This window comes from Phyllostomus discolor, chromosome X (assembly GCF_004126475.2).
Source record: "Phyllostomus discolor isolate MPI-MPIP mPhyDis1 chromosome X, mPhyDis1.pri.v3, whole genome shotgun sequence".
NCBI lineage: Eukaryota > Metazoa > Chordata > Mammalia > Chiroptera > Phyllostomidae > Phyllostomus > Phyllostomus discolor.
In genome coordinates this window covers 83,401,578-83,423,822 of record NC_050198.1, presented here as the reverse complement: position 1 = coordinate 83,423,822, position 22,245 = coordinate 83,401,578, and the positions used below count along the sequence as shown (strand labels likewise).

The following is a 22,245-nucleotide window of genomic DNA, read 5'->3' as shown; positions in this document are numbered from 1 at the left end:
TATGACAAGACGAAAGAGCTTGAGACTGTGTGAAAAGTGCCTCCTTTTTCCCTTTAATAAGTCCATTACTTGTTCTTGGGCATATTTTAAGGTCCTTTTCATGCTGCATCTAGAGTTGAGCATGCTTTGTATTTCAAGCTTTGTCTATGAATCCATAGAAGCCAAAGTTATTTCTGCTGTAAAATAACAGGAGCCAGGAACAGCTAATCTCCTTTCATTCAGAGTTCCTTACATTATTTTACTGGACAAAGTTTGTGTTGGCTACAAAACAGGCCATTCATAACATCTATGAGAAGGAATTTAGGAAAGAATGAAGAGAGATCGTAGGATGTATAAAGGCTCCCTCTCCTGAGACCATTAAGAAATTCCAAATTGGCACTGTTTTGAATAGTGACATTTCATTAGCCTTGCTAATTTCAGTAATTCAAGCTGATAGCCTCTATTTACGAATCTGCTAGATGAAACCTTCCCATAATGACAGTACGAACATGCTTCTCACCCAAGGGGAGTTGATGTTTTAAAATAGGCGATGAAAGGAATGCAGTGAGGGAAGTTGGAGGGTGATCATTGCTAGCACAGTGGTATCTCTCAGTAAGAAACTCTTTGGAGAGGGTTATGTCTTTACTTCTTCAATAAAATAATGTCCTACATTCCTGAAGTAAATGCACTTTTGTTTCTATAAACAGGGATGAGACTATGAAACACAGGTTTGTCACTCCCTTACCTCATTGCATCCGACATCTTTCATTATTTGTCTGGCTTTTAATTGTCTTCATTTCAATAATCAGGACTGGCAATATAACCCATCCAAATTCCCTTATTTTTTAAGTGGGAATGTTTGTTCTTTAGTTCATAAAATGTGCAAATAAACTGACAGATAGCTAATGGCAAAAACTCCAGGGGAGTATGCCTTCCTTTTTAAAGGGAACTACATATAAAAGACATTCTCTAAATCTCTCTGGGCTAAACTGGCATCTCACATCATGCTGGAAAAATGTACAGAGGGAAATCTTCAGAGCCTCACAAGCTGAGAAAGGAGAAAGATTGCTGAGTGTTTGAAAGGGTTTAGGGTTTCATTTGAAGAGCAGCTGCACCCCACTGCGCCTGTGCTCAGACGCACTGAACGCCAGTGAGGCGGTACATTGGAACTCTCTCCAAGTGCAGCGATAATGAACCTGCTGGTGACAGGGCATAGCCGGCAATCCATGTCTTCTGCACATCTGGCCCTGTGTTATTGACTTGGGTTTCCTGTCAGTCAGTGAAGAAGGCCGAAGCAAATGATCCTTCCCTTAACAGTTTGGATCATCAAACAATTAGGACAGAGAAAGGAGACAGGAGAGAGAGGAAGGATGAACATAAAAAGAAGGGGGAGAGGCAATGTGAAAGCATGAGAGATGTGCTTAGGTTCCAGGGCACTGTTTCTCCAGAGAAAGTTCTAATATTCATGGTTTTCTCAAATAACAAGTAATATGTTTGTGGAGCACATTAAAGGTACAAATCATATTTATGTTTCTTATCTCACTTGAGAAGTACAGTAGTATGACTTTGGTCCCAAATAATAAAGTATTCTCTGCTTAAGGGCAGAGCAGTAGAGCTCTGTGGATCAGGCTTCCCCAGGTTTCTCTTTTCAGAACCTTCTAACAGGGGTGTCCAACCCATGGCCAGCAGGCTGCATGCAGCCCAGGATGGCTGTGAATGCGGCTCAACAAAAAATCATAAATTTACTCGAAACATTATGAGATTCTTTTGTGATTACACATTGTGTGTAATTACACATTCTTTTGTGATTACATTGTGTGGTTAAACACAATGTATTTAATGTGTGACCCAAGACAACTCTTCTTCCAGTGTGAGCCAGAGACGCCAAAAGGTTGGACTCCCCTGCACAGGATCTGCCCTTGCCCAGAATTCCCACACTTGTTTCGTGCCTCTCGTGTGGTGCTTATCACATTCTAACTTAGATACAGCTATTTTTATACCCGTGTCATCTTCTTGACAGGTTAGAGAGCTCCTGGAAGCCAATGACTGAATTTTCTTCATCTTTGTATCTACCATGGCACATGGCAAAATGTCTGGCAAACAACAGGGGTCCAAATTCATGTTCATTTCTGTCCCTCCTGAGACCTATACCACATGTCGATCTCCCCCTGGATACAGAGCTCTTTCAGGATAGACTCCAAGTCTTATCCTGTATCCACAGCACCTGGCCTGCCTGATTCCCAGCACAGCAGGTCCTCAAAGGACATCATTTTATTCCATGTAGTTTCATTATAACATTGAGAATGCTGTAGGAATTTAGTTCCGGTTTATATAAATTAACTATGGTAAAACTGGTCGTTAGACATCATTTTGCTTAAAGTCGCAGAACCTATCAATGACTTTAAGTGAGGACTTACTACACATCAATAAATATTTCCAGTACTCAACAAGTGTTTAATTCATTAATTACATTGTGCTAACCACACTTAACATAAATCCTTCCATTCAACTTGGACTGCCACATCCACCATTCATCTACTTCAAGGGGTTATTCATGATAATACATTTAAACCAAAATGTTTTGTCCTGACCTTTGTGTCTCAGTTGGTTGGGCATCATCCTACAAAGCAAAATGTCTCAGGTTCAATTCCCTGGTCAGGGCACATGCCTGGGTTGCAGGTTCAGTCCCCACTCTGGGCATAAGCAAAAGGTAAGTGACCGATATTTCTCTCCCTCTCTTTCTCCCTTGCTTCCCCCCTCTCTAAATATATAATATATATATAATCTTTAAAAATAAGCCAAAAATTTTAGGACTCAGGTAGTGATAACAAATATAAAGACTCAGAATTTTCTATATTTTAACCCTATTTTCCCCAAAAAGTACTCTGGAAATGACATGGGTTAGAAGAGGTTTTAGGGAAAGAAACTACACAGAAAAGAAAAAAGTAGTATGAGGTAAATAAGGCAGGTGAATGAGACCCTTAGGTGAAGAATGCTGCCGAAATCTGTAATCAGGGCCCCACACACTCTAAATGCTGGCTGCCTGTCTGCCTGGCTGGGCTGGGGCATGAGAAAGGTGAAACCAAAAAAAAAAAAATCAAGTTGAAAAGGAGGCCTCCTAAACTTGGTTTTAGGCTTAATACTAAGGAAAAGAGGTTTGAGGATTGTTTTACCTTGTTGTTAGTCAAAAGGGGGCTTCAGATTTCTCCCCTGGGTGACCTAAACTGTAATCTGTCTCCATAGCCCTCTGTTAATACTCCTTCCATTTGTGAGGAAATTATAGTGACTGAAGAAGCTCAACTTACTTCCTCTAATCTCTCGGCAGAGAAATTAAAAAGACAACGGAGGGTGCTGTCTGCCTGGAATTCTGCATGACATAGAGAGTATTGATCGGGACAAATCAATCAAAGAAAACAATCTCTGTTTAAGGAGAATGCATCTTTAATCATGGCAATCCCTTTAGTAAATTGCTTTCTCTGGTGACATTGCTTCCCTAATTATAGCTTGCTCATTTTGATTTTCACTTTACATTGTTGCTCGCCACTGTTGCCATTGCTGATTTGCAGGCCCAGCAATGGACTTATTACCAGTGTTAACAATTCTCGGCCAAGTGGGTCTCTGGACCAAATGTCACCACTTTTACAAGTAAATCAAGGGTAACCAGACAATTATATCTCCTTTCACACTTTCTCAAAAGACTTATTTTCCACCCCCTTAATAATTTCAATTCTCCAATCTGAGAAGTACTGTCAACATCTCCCAAAATAAAATTGTAAAAATAAAAATGCAGAACAATACTAAAATGGGTACCAGACCATGGTGACAGGTTATGTACTAGGGTTTGCTTCACAATCCAATTTGTATAGTTTAGCATACTTATTTTTTTTCTGAGTACAAGTTTTTACCAACCACTTCTCTTTACTTGTTTGTTTATTTTGGTGAGAGGGATGAAGTGGGAAATATATTGATGTTCTCGAGGAAAGTGCCCTATTGCTCAGTTATATTCAGCAGTGAGTCACTGTGACTCACTTCCAATCATCTGTCATGGCAAGTGTGTCTAGCTAGATTTGCTTGCCATAGCTTGGAAATGCATACCGTATTTTTAGGACTATAAAACACACCTAGGTTTTAGAGGAAAATAGGGGAAAATTTTGAAGCAAAAATTGTGGTAAAATATTTAATAACATAAATAACATTGGCTGCCGGCACACTACCCACCCCCCCCCGCAAGCCGGGTAAGCTACATTCTGACTATAAGACTCACCCCCCCTTTCCTCCCAAATTTGGGGGGAGTGCATCTTATAGTCCGAAAAATACGGTAGTTTATTTTAAATGAATTTTTTAAATAACTGTTGCATTAGGGTAACATTATAAGGTCATGTTTTTCCTAAAGATTCCTTAATATTATCCTGTTACCTTCTTGATATCATCTACATCATCTTTCTGAAAAATAACATTTCTCCTCTCCCCACCTTTTCCAACCAGTCCTTCCCACTTACTGTCCTCCTGTAAGCATACATTCCTACATGCCAAGGTTGCTCTAGGTGTATTCTTATGGAAATACACCACATAATCCAGAAGCGTTTATTAGAGGATATTCACTGCAGCACTGTTTGTGCCAAGGAGAAAGTAGAAACAAAGTAACTATCTGCGAGGAAATGGCTAAGTATGTTATTTTTATACTAAAGGAATAAGGCAGGTCTACATGTATTATCATGCAAATGTTTCCAAAAATATGTATCCTGTGCATATGCATATAAAATACATTTACCAGTAATTACCCCTGGGGAGCTGTGGAATGAGAAGTTTGAAGAGAGGGCTTTCTTTTTATTTACTCTATTTACTAAGGTATTGTTAGGCTCTTTAGCTTCAAAAATGTATTCATTTGTTGAATAGTTAAATTAACAAAATAAAAAGACTATGTAAAGTGCAAAGGATGTTTTTCAGGAGGGAGGAGGATACAGGTGCTATCACAGTCCTCCAGGTGAGAGGTGCTGAGAATACGATCTGAGGAACAGCAGTAGCAAACAATGGCAATGGAAAGGAGAATTCACAAAATATTAAGGAAACAGAATTTACAGCATGCGATAATTAATTATGCGTGCAGCATGAAAAAGGAGGGGGGCTATAAGGTGATTTGCGGGTTTCTGGCTTGGGCAATTAGATGGCTAGGTAGAGGCATTTACTTCAGAGTAAATAGGGAAATCCTCAGTGATAGATAAAACCAGAGCCACAGATGAAGGCATTCAGGGCTTGTAAAGTGAGAAGATGAGGTGGCCAAGAGAGAAAAGTAGCCTGCAAAAAAAAAAAAAAAGAATTTCTGTGAGGATGATCAGAGGCAGAGGAGGGATCCAGGAGGAAGCTGTGTCAAAAAGGGGGACACCAAGTTTCGAGAGAGAGTGGCCAACAATATTGGAAGCTGCGGAGAGCTCAGGATGAAAAACTGACTCCACTGAGGGGTTACCTACAAAGTGGCACAAGGGATCTTATTGGGTGTTGTTTGAAAACTGATGATGGTTTCACACCCTGCAAAATTTACTAAAAATTGTTGTACACTTGAAATTCACTTCAAATGGATGAATGTTATGATATTTAAATTATACCTCAGTAAAGTTGTCTAAAAAAGTGAAAAAAAAGCCCTGGCTGGAGTAGCTCAGTGGATTGAGCACGGGCTGTGAACCAAAGTGTTGCAGGTTCAATTCCCAGTCAGGGTACATACCTGGGTTGCAGGCCATGACCCCCAGCAACCACACATTGATGTTTCTCTCTCTTTCTCCCTCCCTTCCCTCTCTAAAAATAAATAAATAAAACCTTTTTTTTAGAAAAAGATAAAGAAAAAGGTAAAAAAAAAAACCTATCCATTGGAATTTAGTTGGGAGCGAGCTGTGATTCCAGGGGAACTTTCCAATCTAATCTTTTATTTTTAATGGTTGGGGAAAGAAATAAAATACAGTGACAGGAAGCATATGAGATTACTGGTGCTACATCCTGATCCTCACTCTCCTGAATATCAAAAACTACTTCATATATTTGATTTGCTTTTCAACAAGCAAAGCAATGAATATTATCACTCTATTCCCTGTCTATAAAAATTAATTGCAGAATAGTTGCTGTATTTTATTATTGTCATTATTATTATTTAGCATGTATCAGAAGAAGTTTAGGGTACCAGGCTATAAGGTCCCAGTTTTAATCTGTTTTGTTTTTCATGCTTACATTTTAATGTGTGTAAACAGAGTTTCTTTATTGACTCTTTAAGGCCTTTTCACTTTAAAATCTCGTCATTCATTTTCTGTCCCCTGTATTTCCCTTAATTTGACTTCACCAAATAGATGTGTTTCTCTTGGTTAATGGGCATATTTGATGTATTATGTAGACAGGTAAAAACAGTATGGAAAACTCCTACCCCTTCTAGGTTATAAGAAACCAGGGTTGCCCTTGACCCTACTTAATTAAAGTGTTCGTTTCTTGCCAATAGCATCTTCTTTTTATTTTGGTTTAATATCTTCTTGCTGACTTTTAAACTCTTCCTCAGTAATCTGGCTATCTGGCTGCTCTTTCTTGTGGCAGAATTATCCTTTTCCCTTTTATATCTTTACAGCCATAGGTTTGTGCCACTTGGCATCTTTTTTACCTTTCCTTGCCTCCCTTTGGACTTCCTTATTTTGTTCTAATGTTCACGGAGATATTTGTATGAGGGCCCTCCAGTGCTTTCTCCTCAGTTGCCTTCTCTTTGGTTCTCTCCAACTCATGTCCTAGTCATGTTCCCAAAATGAACTTTCCCTGTCTGATGCTGCTTCTTCCTCTCGATCCTGAGTGAAGATACCATTATGTGGCTGAATTGAACAAGATGCCTGTCACCTGTGAGTTACTGCTAATTTTTTCCTATTGTTAGAAAAAAAATGATGTAAACAATTCCTGATTTGGTTGTACCACCTCTTGTGTAGGAATCCACACCATGTATGTATATTTCATACTGCCTGATAGTTTCACATGATTTTTTGAGACTTAGCCCCAGTTCAGCAAGCTGGATGATTTGATTATGTGGTTCTTTCTCCCCACCTTAGGCAGGTCAGTAGTTACTCCCTTAAAATTATGTCTTGGCACTGAAATAGAGGACAGGCTGACAGTGACCAGAGGGGAGAGAAGAGGGAATTTCAGGGGAGAATGGGAAGGGTTTACAGGAACAAATTTAAAGGACACATGGACAAAAACTAAGGGGAGGGTGGTAATGGGAGGGAAGTGGGGAGGGTTGGGTGGGTGGGATGGATTGGGAGTAAAAGAGAGAAAACTGTACTTGAACAATGATTTAAAAAAATTATGTCTTGGTTGATAATTCCTTGGCAGGCTTAAAGCCCTCATCTCTAGGCTAGCTGTGATCCACAAAAGACACTGATCGCTTTCTCTGAGAGAAGACCCAAAGCAGTCTGTTTAGATCCCCCTCCAGAAAATTTCTGTGTCAAAAGGTAGGGGTGCAAAAGTCACTTGAACCCGGTCCCTTCACCCTCACACCTGCCATAAGACCTCTAAAGACCTGAATGAAATCCTAGAATCTCAAGGTTGGAAGGGACATTGGAAGCTAAGTACCTTCACCCTTATTCTATGTTTGAATCCCTTACCCAATCGCTTTACCAAATGGCTGTCCAAACCCTCATGGCCTATCTCTGGAGATAGATCTCACTGTGTAGAGGCAGCCTATGAACTTTTCAGATTGCATTAAGTATTAGAAGTTTTAAAATTTCTCTTAAGTCTAAATCATTTTTCCATAGGAGGAAGACAAGGCCATCAAACAGCAGTTAGTACTATGGCATGACTATGGAGCAAGAAAAATCTGAGATAGAGAAAGAAAGAAGGGAAATTGAGCAAAGGGGTCATGAGCAGGTGCAGGAGATCAGGCAGTCTGGTGCTACATGGACAAATGGTGGAATCTCAGCTGAGAGTCAGGAAGGGTGCTGAGAGGTAAACAGAAAGGGAATAGAAACACTGCTGGAAGATTAAGGAACAAGATACTATAACCTCTTCTAAAATAAATGACATGTTGGTTTGAGGGTTTTCTTTTTAAGATTTTATTTATTTTTAGAGTGAGGGGAAGGGAAGGAGAAAGAGAGGGAGAAAAACATCAATGTGTGGTTGTCTTTCACATGCCCCCAACTGGGGAACCTGGCCTACAATCTAGGCATGTCCCCCAACTGGGAATCGAACAAGTGACCCTTTGGTTCGTAGGCTGGCACTCAATCCACTGAGCCACACCAGCCAGGGCTCATTAGAGGTTTAAATTGAAGTGAGGAGGAACAGAAACGCACTTTTAAGGTCCAAAATCTAATGGAAGATTCCAACCTTACCCTTGGCCTAAGGATATGGAAAAAAAAAACACTGTGGAGACAGGAGAGATATGTTTAGTAGATCAATGACTGAACAGAAGAGGATAATTGGACATAGGAAATGAGTTAAAGAGCAATGGAAAGAGACAATGAAGTGAATAGAGAAATAGAAAGGGGACAAATGAAAACACAGAACTTTCAGGTTAAGGAATTGCATTTATTCCTGTGCCAGAACGTAATTGTATTTTCCTGGCAGTCATCCCACAGACTTCTGCAAGGGGAACAGGGTGCCAGCATGTTTAGTGCAGGTTCTGAGGTCTTATTGCTTTGTACTATTATAGCCAAGCAAGGGACTTCATTAACAAAGCTTATTTTGATGTCACAGAGACAGGCACTGAAATTCAATACCAGCACCTCCCGCACTTAGTAATCAATGGCAATGGAAAGGGCAGGGTGCGGCCCAGCGATGGATCGACTGTGAAGTAAAGGCACGGGTCAAAAGTGTGGGAACCCAATCATAAGGTTTGAAGTGAAAAATAAATAGAACCTGCTCACCAGAAAACCTGCTTCCTATCCAGCATGGCACACAAAATGCCAGCATGTATCAGCTGCTTACAGAGCAAAGCATCACGTTGCAGGCAGCAAAGTAAAATAAGGAAATAATCTTTGTAGATTCCATCCACATTGAGTGCTGTGAACTAATGCCATGGGTAATGAGAACTGACAGTTGTTGGAAGGGCTTTGGAATCTAGCAGTCGGGGTTTGAGCCCTGCCATTTGCTCCCTGAGCTACCTGCCACTGGTCCAGCCTTTATATTATCTCCATCATAGCTCTGTGGGACTCCTTCTTCTAAAGGAATCATCTGTTAATGAGGATAGACTCCTTGGGAAGGGTGTCTGCTAGGGTGGTAGCCTTCACCTGCTCACTCTCAGTAGACTGGGGATACGTGTTTATTCATGTAGCCATTGATCCATTCATTCGTTCATTCAGTCAACAAACATGTTTTTTAAGTGTCTGTGCTAGTCAAGTACTGTGTTTGAGCTACAGAGAGGAATAATACTCATTTCTTAGCTTGATGGGAATCGTAGTCAAGTTGAGGAGAAGAACATAGCAGTGACTAACTCAACTAGGAGGCACATTGAAATTAGTGCTGTAATACAAATACAACCCAATAAATAGAAAAGGAAGTGATTAATTTGGGTGGGGTGAGAAGGGAAGACTTTGTGGAAGAGATGTAACACGAGGCTTAAGAGAGAGAGTCTATCCTAAGCTGAGAGAGCAGCAAGAAAAAAAATGGGAACATCAAAGTTCTCATCATTTTCAGCAAATGATGAATGGGGTGGTAAGACTACAGTATATAGTGCTTGAAGAAATATATGGGCAGTAGAAACTGGAAAGCAAGACAAGATGAGATGGAGACGCTCGTGAATGCCATGCTCAGGAATGAAGACTTTATCCCACATGCAGTAGGGAACCATCAAAGGATTCTGAGGAAGACAGAAATATGATTCAACATGTGGTTTAAAGTGTTGTCTTATTCTTGCTATCACAGAATAGAATATTTCTTTTTCCTGGACAGCAATGGGCCATTAAAAAGCAGTAGGTATCTTGTCTGGCTGGGGCATTGAGGGCTGTGAGGGGAGCTGGCAAGGAGAGGGCAGCTGAGAAAAAGAGGAGAAATGTTTGACGTCCAAAGACAGAGGAGATGATGCCTACGTGACTATGAGAATGGGGTCTTACTGACAGCCTGGATCTGAAGATAGGAAGGTAGGAGGATGGAGCCAGGATGACAATGTGTTCTTCCAAGTAAACTGAGGGGAAAATAGCCTCAATTCCCCAAATGCCACTGATGAGGAGTGAGGCATTTCACGACTGGGGAGATTTTTAAGGAACAAATTCAGATGGAACAACTTAGGGCGGCTTTTCATCTTCCATTTTTGAGGACACCTGCCTGCTATTGCTTTCCTGCCTACAATGTTCCCTCACCCAAGCTGAGTAGTTTTAGGGATTTAAGCCATTTTGACCCATTGACTATTGTACCAGTAATTTTCCTTGCTGTTGCATTGCCAGGACATGGGAATTGTTTTAGTTCTCAAGGAAATTTTTGGTGAGTTTTACCATGGCTAATTAAAAATGGAAGAGTAACAGACGTTGGGTTTTCCCATTCACATATATCTAAAGCCCTGTACCAAATTCTATCAAAGTACTTTTAATTGATCATCTTGGAATACCCCCTTACTCTCCTGATCCCTCACCAGCAATTGGATGTGGCTATTGCAAGTGACATTTTAGATTTTCCTTCTACATCCTCAAAGCCAAATGACACATACATTTGTACTGCATCATGCCTGAAATTTATATTATAAACATAACTCAGTGAATCTAAACCATTAAAATGTTTTTGAAGTAATGAGGACAGAGTATATTCTTCGATCATTTTTTAACATGGTTTCAGCTTAGCATCATTTGTATGAGTCACAAAAGAAAATATAAGTTTCCTGAGTTTATATAAAAATGTCTTAAAATAGTTATCCTCAGACAAAAATCCTCAACAAAAATTGCCCTTGTCCTCCATTCCCAATTGAAGGGCCATATCTGCACTCCCAGTGTCATGTTTAAATGTCCAAAAGAGCTAACTTTACTTGACTTCAAAAGCACCAAAGGAATACGATTTGGGGGTGGAGATTTGGTATCTAGTAGATTCACACACACACACCCCTCTACAAAGCAAAATACCAGAGTAGCAGTATACTCTCCGTAAGAACTGACATGTATCCATTGTGTTGTTATATTTTGGTTTCTATAGGTTCTTTTTAAATCATGGTAAAATATATATAACATAAAATTTGCCAATTTAGCCACTAAGTGTACAATTCAGAAATGTTTTGCAACCATTCCACTATTTCTAAAATTTGCCTATTCTGCTCATTTTTATTTCATGTAAGTGGAATCATATACTATGGGGTATTTCGTGACTGGCTTCTTTCACTTAGTATCATGTTGTCAAGGTTCATATACCTTGTAGCATATGTTAATACTTGATTCCTGTTTTGTACCCCAAAGATATTTTATTGTATGGGTGCACTACATTTTGTTTATCTACTCATCCACTGATGGACTCTTGGGCCACTTTCACCTGGCTATTATAAATAATCTGCTATAAGTGTTGTTGTACAAGAGACTAATCAGTATTCAATGAATCCAGATCAGCTTCCATTCTTTCAAGTCAGTGTTATCTGGTTTTGACCCAAGCACCCTACTGAAACTTCCCTCAAAAATCTTCCAAAACCTTCTAATTGACAAAGGTAAGGAAGGCCAGTAGCTTCTTCTCAGTTCTTATGTTTGGTGACCTCTATAACATTTAGCCACACAAACCTTCCTCCTCTTTATTTAAAATGTTCTCTTCCCATGCTTTCTCTAAGCCTGCTCTCTTCATCTTCTCCCCTGGCCCTAGCTGAACAGTGTCTCTGTCACGAGTTTTTCCACTGACTTTCAAGCACATGGGAATGAGGTAACCTCTTCTGAGGGCTGTCAGGGCTTTGATGAGCTGTGATTCCTGTGGAGCTGTTAGGGATCCTTGGGGGAGAAGAATCTGTAGACATGAGAGTAATAGTCTTGACATTCGTGAAAGCTGCTGATAATTTGGGTGCTAATGAGGAGGGCCAGCACCTACACCACCACTCATTACTGTCAAGGCTTCCCAGATGGAGTTATTCTGTTACTGTGGATATGACTTTACTCATGATATAACTAAATAGGTACACTAGTAACCCATATTATAATTAGTCTATAGCAAAATGGTTTATTTTTCAAAGGGATTAAGTGATATTTTTGTTTGTTCCTTTCTTAATGGCTGAATGCAATAACAAAGCATAGTTAATGGTTGAGACCCCTAGCAATCATTTTGTATTAGGAAACTAAGCAGCCTAAGCCCAGTTAAAGGCATTAACTGTGGTGTTTCCCTTTTGGCAAAGAAGTTGTCATACAAAAGGCTATGTTAAGTCATTAGTAAAGAATTTGTGAGTTAGAGTATTCATCTTGGTAGTTGACAAAGCCCTGATGACCCTAACAAGTTGCCTAACAGTGTTTTAAGATCTTGCACCTAAGTGCGTCTTACATCAGTGAAGAGTGAGAGTGAACACCTTGCTCCTGAGGATCTGAGACATAACCCGAATGTCCTAGTCAGAATGAAACATTTTACGAAGTCTTAAATGAGCTTGCACATAGTGCATATATACTCCATTATAACGACCTTGTATGTTTCAGTATACAATAGTGTGCTTTCCACCTATAAATCCCTAGGAAGAAGCATGCTATGGCTTCATGTATCCACAGCCTACTGCAGTGTAACCTGATGATACACATACCCTAGACTGAGTGGCAGAGGCCTAGAATAAGAGAGGCCGTGCCTATACTAATGGGGAAAGCCATTGTATTCTTTCAACATTCCATAGTTGGAACTGAGGTTGTTTTCAGGCTGAAATTAGCTGTAAGCAAAGCAGTGGGCATCTCCCTGCCCCAGCCCTCTTCCAGGAGCAGCCGTTGTATTATTACTAGGATTTATGATCATTTACTAGGCAAGATTGGTGGCTCACTTATTTGTTAGAAGGCACATAATAAAATGGATCCATTCTTAAAGGAGTCCCATTAGACCAATTAAAAACCAGAGGCTTCAAGCGTTCCAGCTCGCCCTCATAGGATCTATGAAGAAGAAAATCTAGACTCCTAGAAACCCAAAGGTCATTTGCAAAGTCACTTTCTCCTGCTTTCAAGTCCAGGTAGTCATTTCACACCTGAAGGTTCACATAGGAGGGAGGGCAGGAAGGAGGATTGTGTTGAGGGAAAGACAAGGAAAGCAAGATCTGTTTGGGATTCATAAGTGAATGACGGAACCCAAGGGCTTCTGTGAGAATGGCCAGCAGAGTGAGCAATTGTGCAATGAGCATGATTCCTCCAGAGGTTTCCTCGGTTTTAGTCCTTGGGGTCTGCCAAGCAGTGTACCGAAGGTTTCTCATATTCATGTCTTGGGGGCCAACTGTATACAGCAAATGCAAAACACAGGGATAGCAGTATTTCTCTGTTGCTATATTAGGGCCAGATTGAAGCCATCTGCTGGCACAAGCTTTGCAAGAAGGAAACCACCATGTTTGGCTCAACAGCAGCATTCTCTCCCCTGGTATTGTGATAGCAGCTCTTCTCTCAGGCTGCCCTGTGAAGTCTGCCTCCTGGCGTGGGTGATGCCCCTAGAGCACAGGTGGCAAACACAAGGCCCATGGGCTGAATGTGGTCTTCCACCTTGTTTTATCTGGCCCAGCACCTTCTTTCTACCCAGCGGCAGCACCAAGCTCTCGCTTAACAGTTAAGGAGTAGGTACATTTATACAGTTCTAAAATTGCATTCGGCCCCTTGAAGGCAACCACAAGGCTGATGTGGCCTCCAGTAAAAATGAGTTTGACACCTCTGCCCTAGAGCAATGCACTGCCCTCCTTGATGCCATCAGAGAGCTCAAGCATTTGCTTCCTATTATATGCTCAAGACCCCATTGGCACTGTAATGGCCCAAACAAAGGCTTATCTCACTGGCTGACATGTTGTCCTTGGCTGCCTGTGCATGTCTGCTTGATGTGCCCCAGGTCCAGTCACTTCCCCCACAGTGCTTTGTGTGGACTGGCCTCAGTGGCAGTCACGGGGCCAAGGTTTAAAAAAAAAGACAACCAGTTCAGCATGGACTCATTTATTGCCAGTGTCTCTTATCCAAGATTAGAACAGCTGAAGAAGAAAGGGGATTCAGAATTTGGTAGCTGGTGAAGATCACCAGAAAATCCCACATCCCAAGAGAAGCAAGCTGATGGAACCATACCTGTTGATGGAGGCTCTGCTGGGGGCAGCCACACTGGCTGGTGATTGTGGCCTGCAGCAAACTGCGTCCCTCACTGGGCTCCAAGAGCCTTGGCAGCAGAGAGAAATAAAACTAAAAGGAAATTCAGAGTCCATTCAGTCCAGTACCCTGATTTAGCAGATGGGGTGACTGAATCCCCGAGGAGAGGGAAATGACTTGCCAAAGGTGACATAGTGAGTCTGCTGTAGCCTCTTTAAGAGCTCCACCAGGAGACCAAATAAGACTAGAGAGTTCCCTACTGACTGCTTTAGCCAAAAGAAAAAGCAAGAAAAAATTTTCGGCATAACTTGCAGACGTTAATGACTGATTATTATTTTAAAGGGTTTATCTCATCTGCAACACAGAGAACAAGGCGGGCAAAATGAGAGTCAGGGCCAAGTATGTAATTAGGGCAGATTCTTTGGCCTACCCTCTGGGCATAGTTAAAATGATGATAAATAGAAACAAGTTTATGGATTTAACATGAAAATCTTGCTGGCCCAAAAGGTTTTCACTGACATTGAATGGCAAGATAGAAACATTTTATGTGCATTTTATATGTACTTAATACAATAGAGATACCTTCTGGAAAATCACTGATGAACATTAAATATGAAAGATTTCAAAGAAAATGGTTTGTCGTGATTCCCCTAGTACATCTGGTTCATAGCAAACTGAGGACATTTTGGTTTGGTATAGATTTAGCTTCTTTGTGAGTTTAAAAAACACAGATATATTTTCTACTGTCTGATCCCCAGATACTGTTCCTACAGGCCTCTTTTTTTTCCAAGATAAGATGTCTGACAACTCTCTCCCACTTAGGGTTGTCCTCCAAAGTATTAATGATGATTTTTCTAAAAAAAACACAAACCCAATTATGTGGTTTCCTTACTTGAAAACCTTCAGGCTCCTTACTGCCCACAAAATAAAGTGTCAGCATTCCTAATCCACCAGGGTTTGGCTGTTAATTGTCCTTACTGCCTTACCTTTTATCACCTGCCACTCAGCACACACACACCCCCTCACAACAACATATACTCTGTATTTTCTTCCAACATAGAGGCTGCTTGTTCCTAGTAAGTATGCCCTACATACAGTTTTTGATATTGGTGATTTTGCTCCAGCTAAACCCTCTGCTTAAAATGAATAACATTTCATTAGCCTTGCCATAGTTCCACCCATCCTTCGTGGTATAGATTATAGGCCAGTTGTTCCAAAAACTCTTCTCAGATCATTCTAGTTGAAAATTTTCTCTCTCCCTTCTGTTCCCATGGTGTTTAGCTTATGCGTTTCCCTGAGCCCTTTGTACTTTCTGGCAGGTATCTACTTGATTTGTCTACTAATCTGGTTCCCTTGTTAGAGTGCTAGAGTGGGATTCCTGAAGGCAAACACCAAGTCTTTTGCCAACCTCCTAGTTAATGCTTGGGACATAGTAGGCTACCATGGTTTGTTGAATTAAATTGGATTATACTTCTGTTTGGGAGTATCCATATTTATCTTTGACCCAAACCCTATTTCCTCTATTTCTCATAATGCTTCCTTGTTCTGCTAAACTGTTCCCTTCATCTCTAATCTCCATGATGGTGGCCCAGGCCCAGAGTGTGTCTTTGCTGGAATTCCTAACAATATAAGCCCTAGGAACCCAGCTACAGGGTTGGACAAATGCATTTGCTGCTGCTGAATGGGGATCCTCAGGAAACCTGAAGCCACAGCTTTAGAAGCACAATAAAGTGTCATTCTGAATATTTCTGGATACCCTGTGGAGGTTGAAGACTTGACCCAAGTTTGTACCTGGGGTATCTCATGGCCTTGGCCATCTTTGCTCATTTCTTTGGGGAAATAGAACTAATATGATCATTCCCATCCTGGTTCTCCAAACCCAGAGCTCTTCTTAGTATTTCACAAAGCTTAATGAAACTACTTAATCAAGTATGCAATCAGTTTTATGTGCAAACACTGACTTTTCTCATGCTTTTTGTTTTTGTTTTTATTTTTATTTTTTAAAAGATCTTATTTATTTATTTTTAGAGAGGGGGAGGGAGGGAGAAAGAGAGGGAGAGAAATATCAATGTGTGGTTGTTTCTCGTGTGCCCCCAACTGAGGACCTGGCCCGCAACCCAGGCATGTGCCCTGACTGGGAATCGAACCATGACCATTTGGTTTGCAGTCCATCGCTCAATCCCCTGAGCCACACCAGCCAGGGCTGTTTTTATTTTTTGTGTGTCAGTGCTCCTTTACTCTTTATATAACTGAATAGTTTAGTGAATATACAGCAAGAGAATTATCTTTAAATATTGTTCACAGAAAGAAAATTGACATTTGTTTAAAATAATTGCTGATTTGCCCCATCTGATCCAGCCTCCCTTTGCCACTGAACTCTTGGACTACCCTGTTGAGTGTTATCTTCAGTGTCCCTTCCGTTCCTCAGCTTCTTGGTAAAGTCCAGTACCATAGTCCCCAAGTCAGGCTACAGTAATCTTTTCATCATCACATTGCAGAGCTTGGCAGCCAGACGCATTAAAAGGATCACAGGAAAAAAACCAGTTTTAACTGGATGTGTTGGCATCTGAGTTCGGGAGTAGTTAAATTAAAAGTTCCCTTTGATAGTGTGTATTTCACTAATCAAGAATTTTTTCAAGAAGGAATCTATTACTGCTTAATCACTGTAGTCTTTGTGGTAAACGATTCTTTTCCAGAGATGGTATAGCTTTATATGACGTTCAGAGTCAGACCTGAATTCAAATAGGACCCTGTGACTTACCCACTGTGTCAGCATGGGCAAAAAAAAAAACAAAAAACAAAAAACAAAAACTAAACTGAACAGAGTTTGACCTTTCTCATCAGTAAAATGGGATTTACAATACCTCGTAGCATTGTTGAGGTTTCACCAAATGAGGTAACACATCTAAATAGCTTAGCACAGTGCCTGGTGCACAATGAGGACTCAATCATTGTTAGCCATTTTTATCATTTCAAAACATAGGGTCCAAGAAATAGAAAGAACAAAAGAACTCTTTGGTGGAAAAGAGGGTTAGCAACTACTGGAATCAACATAACTGCTGGGTTTACCAGAAATGCCATAATAACAAAACTGTTTCATGTTTACACATTATTTGAAGAGCAAGACACGTAGTATAGGCGCTGAGTGGTAACATTAATAGATACTATTTCATCTTAATGTTGAGCACGGGAAATACCCAGAAAAGGAATCTGAAAGTGATTCTGAGAGTGCTCATAATTTAGATCTCTCCTGAAAATACTCCTCTTCCTTTAAGTTGAGAAGTTGCTGTGCGACCCAAGGCATGGCTTTCAACAGACATAGCCATATGTGTTCTCAACTCTGGTGAAATCTGATCGTGACCTAAGCCTGTGTTATCCTTGCCAAGTGACAGCTGACCTCGGCCTTTTCTGTGCGCTCCGCATAGTTCACCTCTCTGAAAAAGAGGTCTGATTTCCAAGCAGAGTGTTGCTCTTTGTTCTTTTTCTCTTTTTATTTTTTGTATGTATTTATTTGGGAGAGAGAGAGAATGTAGACTACAGTCTGCTGAAACTCTTCCCTGAGTGAGAGAGTTTCTTAGAAAATTTGATTTGAATTATTATTGGCACTCAAGAAGAAAACCTTTCTCAGCTTTAGAGGAGCAAAATGTAGTCAGATTCATGTATATTAAAAGTTACTAAATCATTTCTTTATGTATCAGTGGAAATAATAACTAATAACAAAATATTTATTGAATATGACAGGCAAACAATTCAATAATATATATCAAATCAATAGGAAAAATATCAATATCCATTAGATAAAAAGGCAAAGGATATGAACTGTTATGTATTGAGAAATATAATTATGAAACTAAAGCAGAAAAAGTTGATCTGTACTAGTAATTCAAATACATGCAAATTAAAGAAGCCCTGAGATACCATCGTATACTGGCTACAGTATCTTTTTACAGTTGAAGCATAGGACATTTGATTTGCTCAGCATTGCTGGTGTTATAAACTGTAGTAACCCTTTTGGAAAATACTACTGCAGCCTATGTAATCAGAGCCCGAGCTTTGATCCCCTTCACCTTACTGGTTGCTCCAAGCAATGCCCGTCCCAGAACAGCCCCGGTCCTGGGCCCTGCTCTGTGCACATCCTGGACCAGTTGAGTCTTCACACTTTTCTTCCTGTGACTTATTGAGTGTTTCATCCCCTGTAAGAGGAGCTCTTCCTTCCTTTTCCTTCCTTCCCTCTGTAGAATCCAAGTCATTTCCTCTGTGCCTGTTGCTATGCATCTCAGTGTCCCCAAGGGATCTTTCCACTCCATTGGCCGCAGGCCGGTTGACTGGGGAGGTTGCTCACATCACATCACCTTCATAAGCTATTGAATTAGAAGCACTGGCAACTGTGTCTGGAAAAGCCAAGGCAGTAGATTTGAGCTCTAAATCCGGGAAAGCAAATCTGAAAGAAACAGTCCTGAGCCAGGGCCAGCCATCGTGAATTTCCTAACAAACCACTGTCTGCCTAGATTTTCCTTCTAAGACACTCTCATGAGGGTGACTCAAACATCCCATTTCTTTTCAGAAGATGAACAGATCATAAACGGTAGGTAGTCAGAGGAGGAAAAACTTTACCCATTAGCCTTCCCTTAGTCTTAAGTTGTTTGATATTCCTTGAAATCCTATGCATTATATCAGTTTTACTTTTTGTGGGTTTTATTAGTGGGGATGAGAAGAATATATAGCTAAAAAAAGAAATATTTGGGGAAAATAAAACACCTTTTAAAGCAAACTACTTTATCCTCGACACTAAAGCAAGGTTCCCAGGAGGGGATCTATGTTGGGTGCAGGGCCCAGGAGAGTTGTGCTGGGAGTCCACAACGTCCCCTCACCCACTGACACACATATACACAAGGAGACACATGTAGTCACTCACACAGCACCTGACATTTTGATACCAGTGAGATCTGGTGTACATAACCTCCAGGCACAGTTTTGCCAGGGAGGAGATGCTTCAAAGGGCCGATGTGCACCCCTAGGGTATAGATGGCTCCACCGCAGGGAAGGAGATAGCCAGCTTGCTCCCTGTTGGTATGGTCTCTGGAAGGACTACCTCCAGCCATCTCCTTCCTCTGTTGCTCCCATGCACACACCCCATCTCTTCCCCATCTCCTGGCAGCCTTCCTGTCCACAGAAGTAAGAAATCAAAGCCGGGGCAGCCAAGCAGTCCAGACAAGTGCTTGAGTCATGAATAGTGTACACCTGATGCTGTTGGTAATCCTGTATTTAAAATTCTTCTTTGCTTTTGACAGAACTGGCCTATGATCTGGATGTGGATGATACCCCTGGAAGCAAGCAACATGTGAATCCGAAGGACAATGAGATAGCCGCGTCTCACAACCTTGGGAATGGCCATTCCCCGCTGAAGGTTCTAACCAGCTTGGCAATCTATGTGGTGTGCTTTTTCTTCCTGGTGCACTGACTACTAGTGCACAGCACCTGTGCTGCCCTTCGGCACCCTGTGGTCTTCCTCTATAAAGGGGACCCGCCTTCTTATTTCTTTCTATTTTTTTATCTTATATGCCTCCTCCAGCCATTAAGTAGAAGACTAACCATGTGTTATGTTTTTGAAATCAAATGGTATCCTTATGAGGAAGGTGAATTTTAGTGGTAGTATAGATTGTCATTTTACAAAGAAAAAAATCAAGTCGTGCCAAATTATTTTCCTATGTTTGGCTGCTAGAACATGGTTACCATGTCTGTCTCTCTTTCCCTTTGCATGAATTTCTTTGAAAAAAAATAAATAAATGCTCAAATAAAAATGCATTTGGTCTTTTTTTGAAAGGTGTCATATATGGTGACTATGTAATGCTTTTCTTCCTTCTCACCTAGCTTTTCATTAAGCATAAGAAAATCCCACCAGGTGCCAAGAGTGGTCTTGAAACCTACCTTCCTGCCCACCTTTTGGGTGAATATCAATCCTGGTCCCAAACCCCAGTCAAAGCCACTACCTCCTAACACACACCCAATCCATAATCTCCATTTAGAAACCTTGGGTTAGCATTTCTTGCCTATGAAACTAAATATATCTCAAAAAGTTCCACTGTCTCTTTACAAATTTTGCATTTTGAAATTGTTTTGCTCAAATACAAATTTTCTGTGTGGGTCATGCACACTTGCATGAATTATATTCTTTCATTTCCCAACCCAGAGAAGTGGGCACAAACAGTACAAACAAATCATCGCCCAAGCTTCTTTGCTGTTGTCTCAGGCTTCTTCTCTGCCCCCCTTCTCCAGGGGCTACCTCGTATCAGGGCCAGCAGTTGCCCTGGATCAGGTTACAGAGGCTGTCATCAGAAAACCCATGATTTCTAGGAAGCAGTGCTCACTCTCGGCCTCAGGTGGGCTTCCTCAACATTTGTTTATTCAACAACTAGGTTTTCATACCTATTGGGTGTCAGGTTCTGGACCAGATGCTGGAGACAATAGAAAAGAAAACAGATTTGATCCTTGCTCTCACAGAGCTGAAGGTCTGGCACCATTACCTATTCCAACACCAGCTTTCTGTCAATTGTTGGCCCAGCATTATCACTTAAATCTTTTTACACACATGACATCACAAACAGTAACAACACTATGCTAATAGTTGGACATTCTTCTGCCAAAGAATCTCATGAATAACCAACCTGTCAGTGTTTATAGTGCCTAGCATGTTGCCCATTTGCCAAGTCAGGTCAACAGAAACATTGTTGAGTCTTTCTAATACAGTGGGAACTCAACTCCCACCTGAGGGATAGGAGAGGCCTAATAAGTTTGAGGAACAGAGGGTGATACACAGACAAGGAGTGTGAGCAAAGGTCAAAGATGGGGCAGGGGACTCCCCTTTGATTCTAAGAAGGGGTCCTAGCCAGGATCTCTGATTTCTGTCCAATGGCAGGTCACCACGCAGGAAGCAGGAGGTGTAATTTCTCACAACTTATTCTGTCCTACTGTCACCAGTACACCATTGTCAGGGTGCCCTGTGGGGCTCAGGTTTCTGACATCATTTCCATCCTTTGCAGAAGTTTTCACAAACACAAAATGGAAATATTTAGTTTAGTATTTCTTTCAGTTGCTTTTGGTGAAGTGAAGACTACCATCAGTTGTATTTGTTAACATGCTTACAATGATTTGTAGCAGTTGGTAAAGCTTGAAAGAATTATTTTTGTTTTTTAAAGCATCATTTTTGTATTTAAATGGGAGTTCTAAGAATTTTCATTCTTTGATTCATGAAACCTAAATACTGGAAAGGTTTGCTCCTTGTACGTGGTGTGATATTAAAACAATACCAGACCAGAAGAAGGATATAAACCCAGTTATCGCCCAATGACTGTCCACATCATTTTACAGAAAGGTTTTTATTTTATTTGACAAGAAATTATCTGTGGCTCTGAGACCAATTTTTGCACTTGCAAGCAGGACAAAACTGTTTTTTTCTTTTTAATATTGTATTTATTTATTTTTAGAGAGTGGGGAAGGGAAGGAGAAAGAGAGGGAGAGAAACATCCATGTGCTGTTGCCTCTCCTGTACCCCCCACTGGAGACCTGACCTGTAACCCAGACATGTGCCCTGACCAGCAATCAAACCAGCAATCCTTTGGTTTACAGGCCAATGCTCAATCTAATGAGCTGCACTTGCCAGAGCAGGAGAGGATTGTTTTCAAGTCCATTTGTCCTGTCTGGGAGTAAAAGAGTTGTCAATTTTCAATTGCTGACTCTTGCCTCTTCTATTTTTTTCCTAACAATTGTCCAACAGACCTCAGTTTCCATCTTCTAAAACAGAGAATCAGGACAAGATGTTTAGCATCTTTGTTGCTCTGATTTTGTGCCACCATTGGTTCTGAAAGGAAGTAACCGCTGCTCCTTCTGCCCGGCCTGGGTGTTATAAGCGTGTGGTTCCCATATGGCTTTCAGAACTTTTTCAGCCTAAAGTCATATTTGACACACTTCAGTTCCCAGAACATGAACCAAGACAGACAGTGATTCTGCTGTCTCAGTATACTGTCTGCCAGCTATGGTCCATTTAGGCTGAATGATGAGGGCCAGAAGA

At 40.9% G+C, this 22,245-nt stretch overlaps 1 protein-coding gene across 1 annotated transcript in view; it reads left to right on the top strand.

Moving 5' to 3' along the window:
• GPC3 (glypican 3) overlaps positions 1 to 19,947 on the top strand; it is a 447,256-nt gene extending 427,309 nt beyond the window's left edge. The window contains exon 8 of the mRNA XM_028522481.2: positions 19,469 to 19,947. Coding sequence (XP_028378282.1) covers positions 19,469 to 19,638 — 170 coding nt within the window. The 3' untranslated portion in view covers positions 19,639 to 19,947. The remainder of the gene's footprint in view (positions 1 to 19,468) is intronic.
• The last annotated feature ends 2,298 nt before the right edge of the window (positions 19,948 to 22,245 follow it).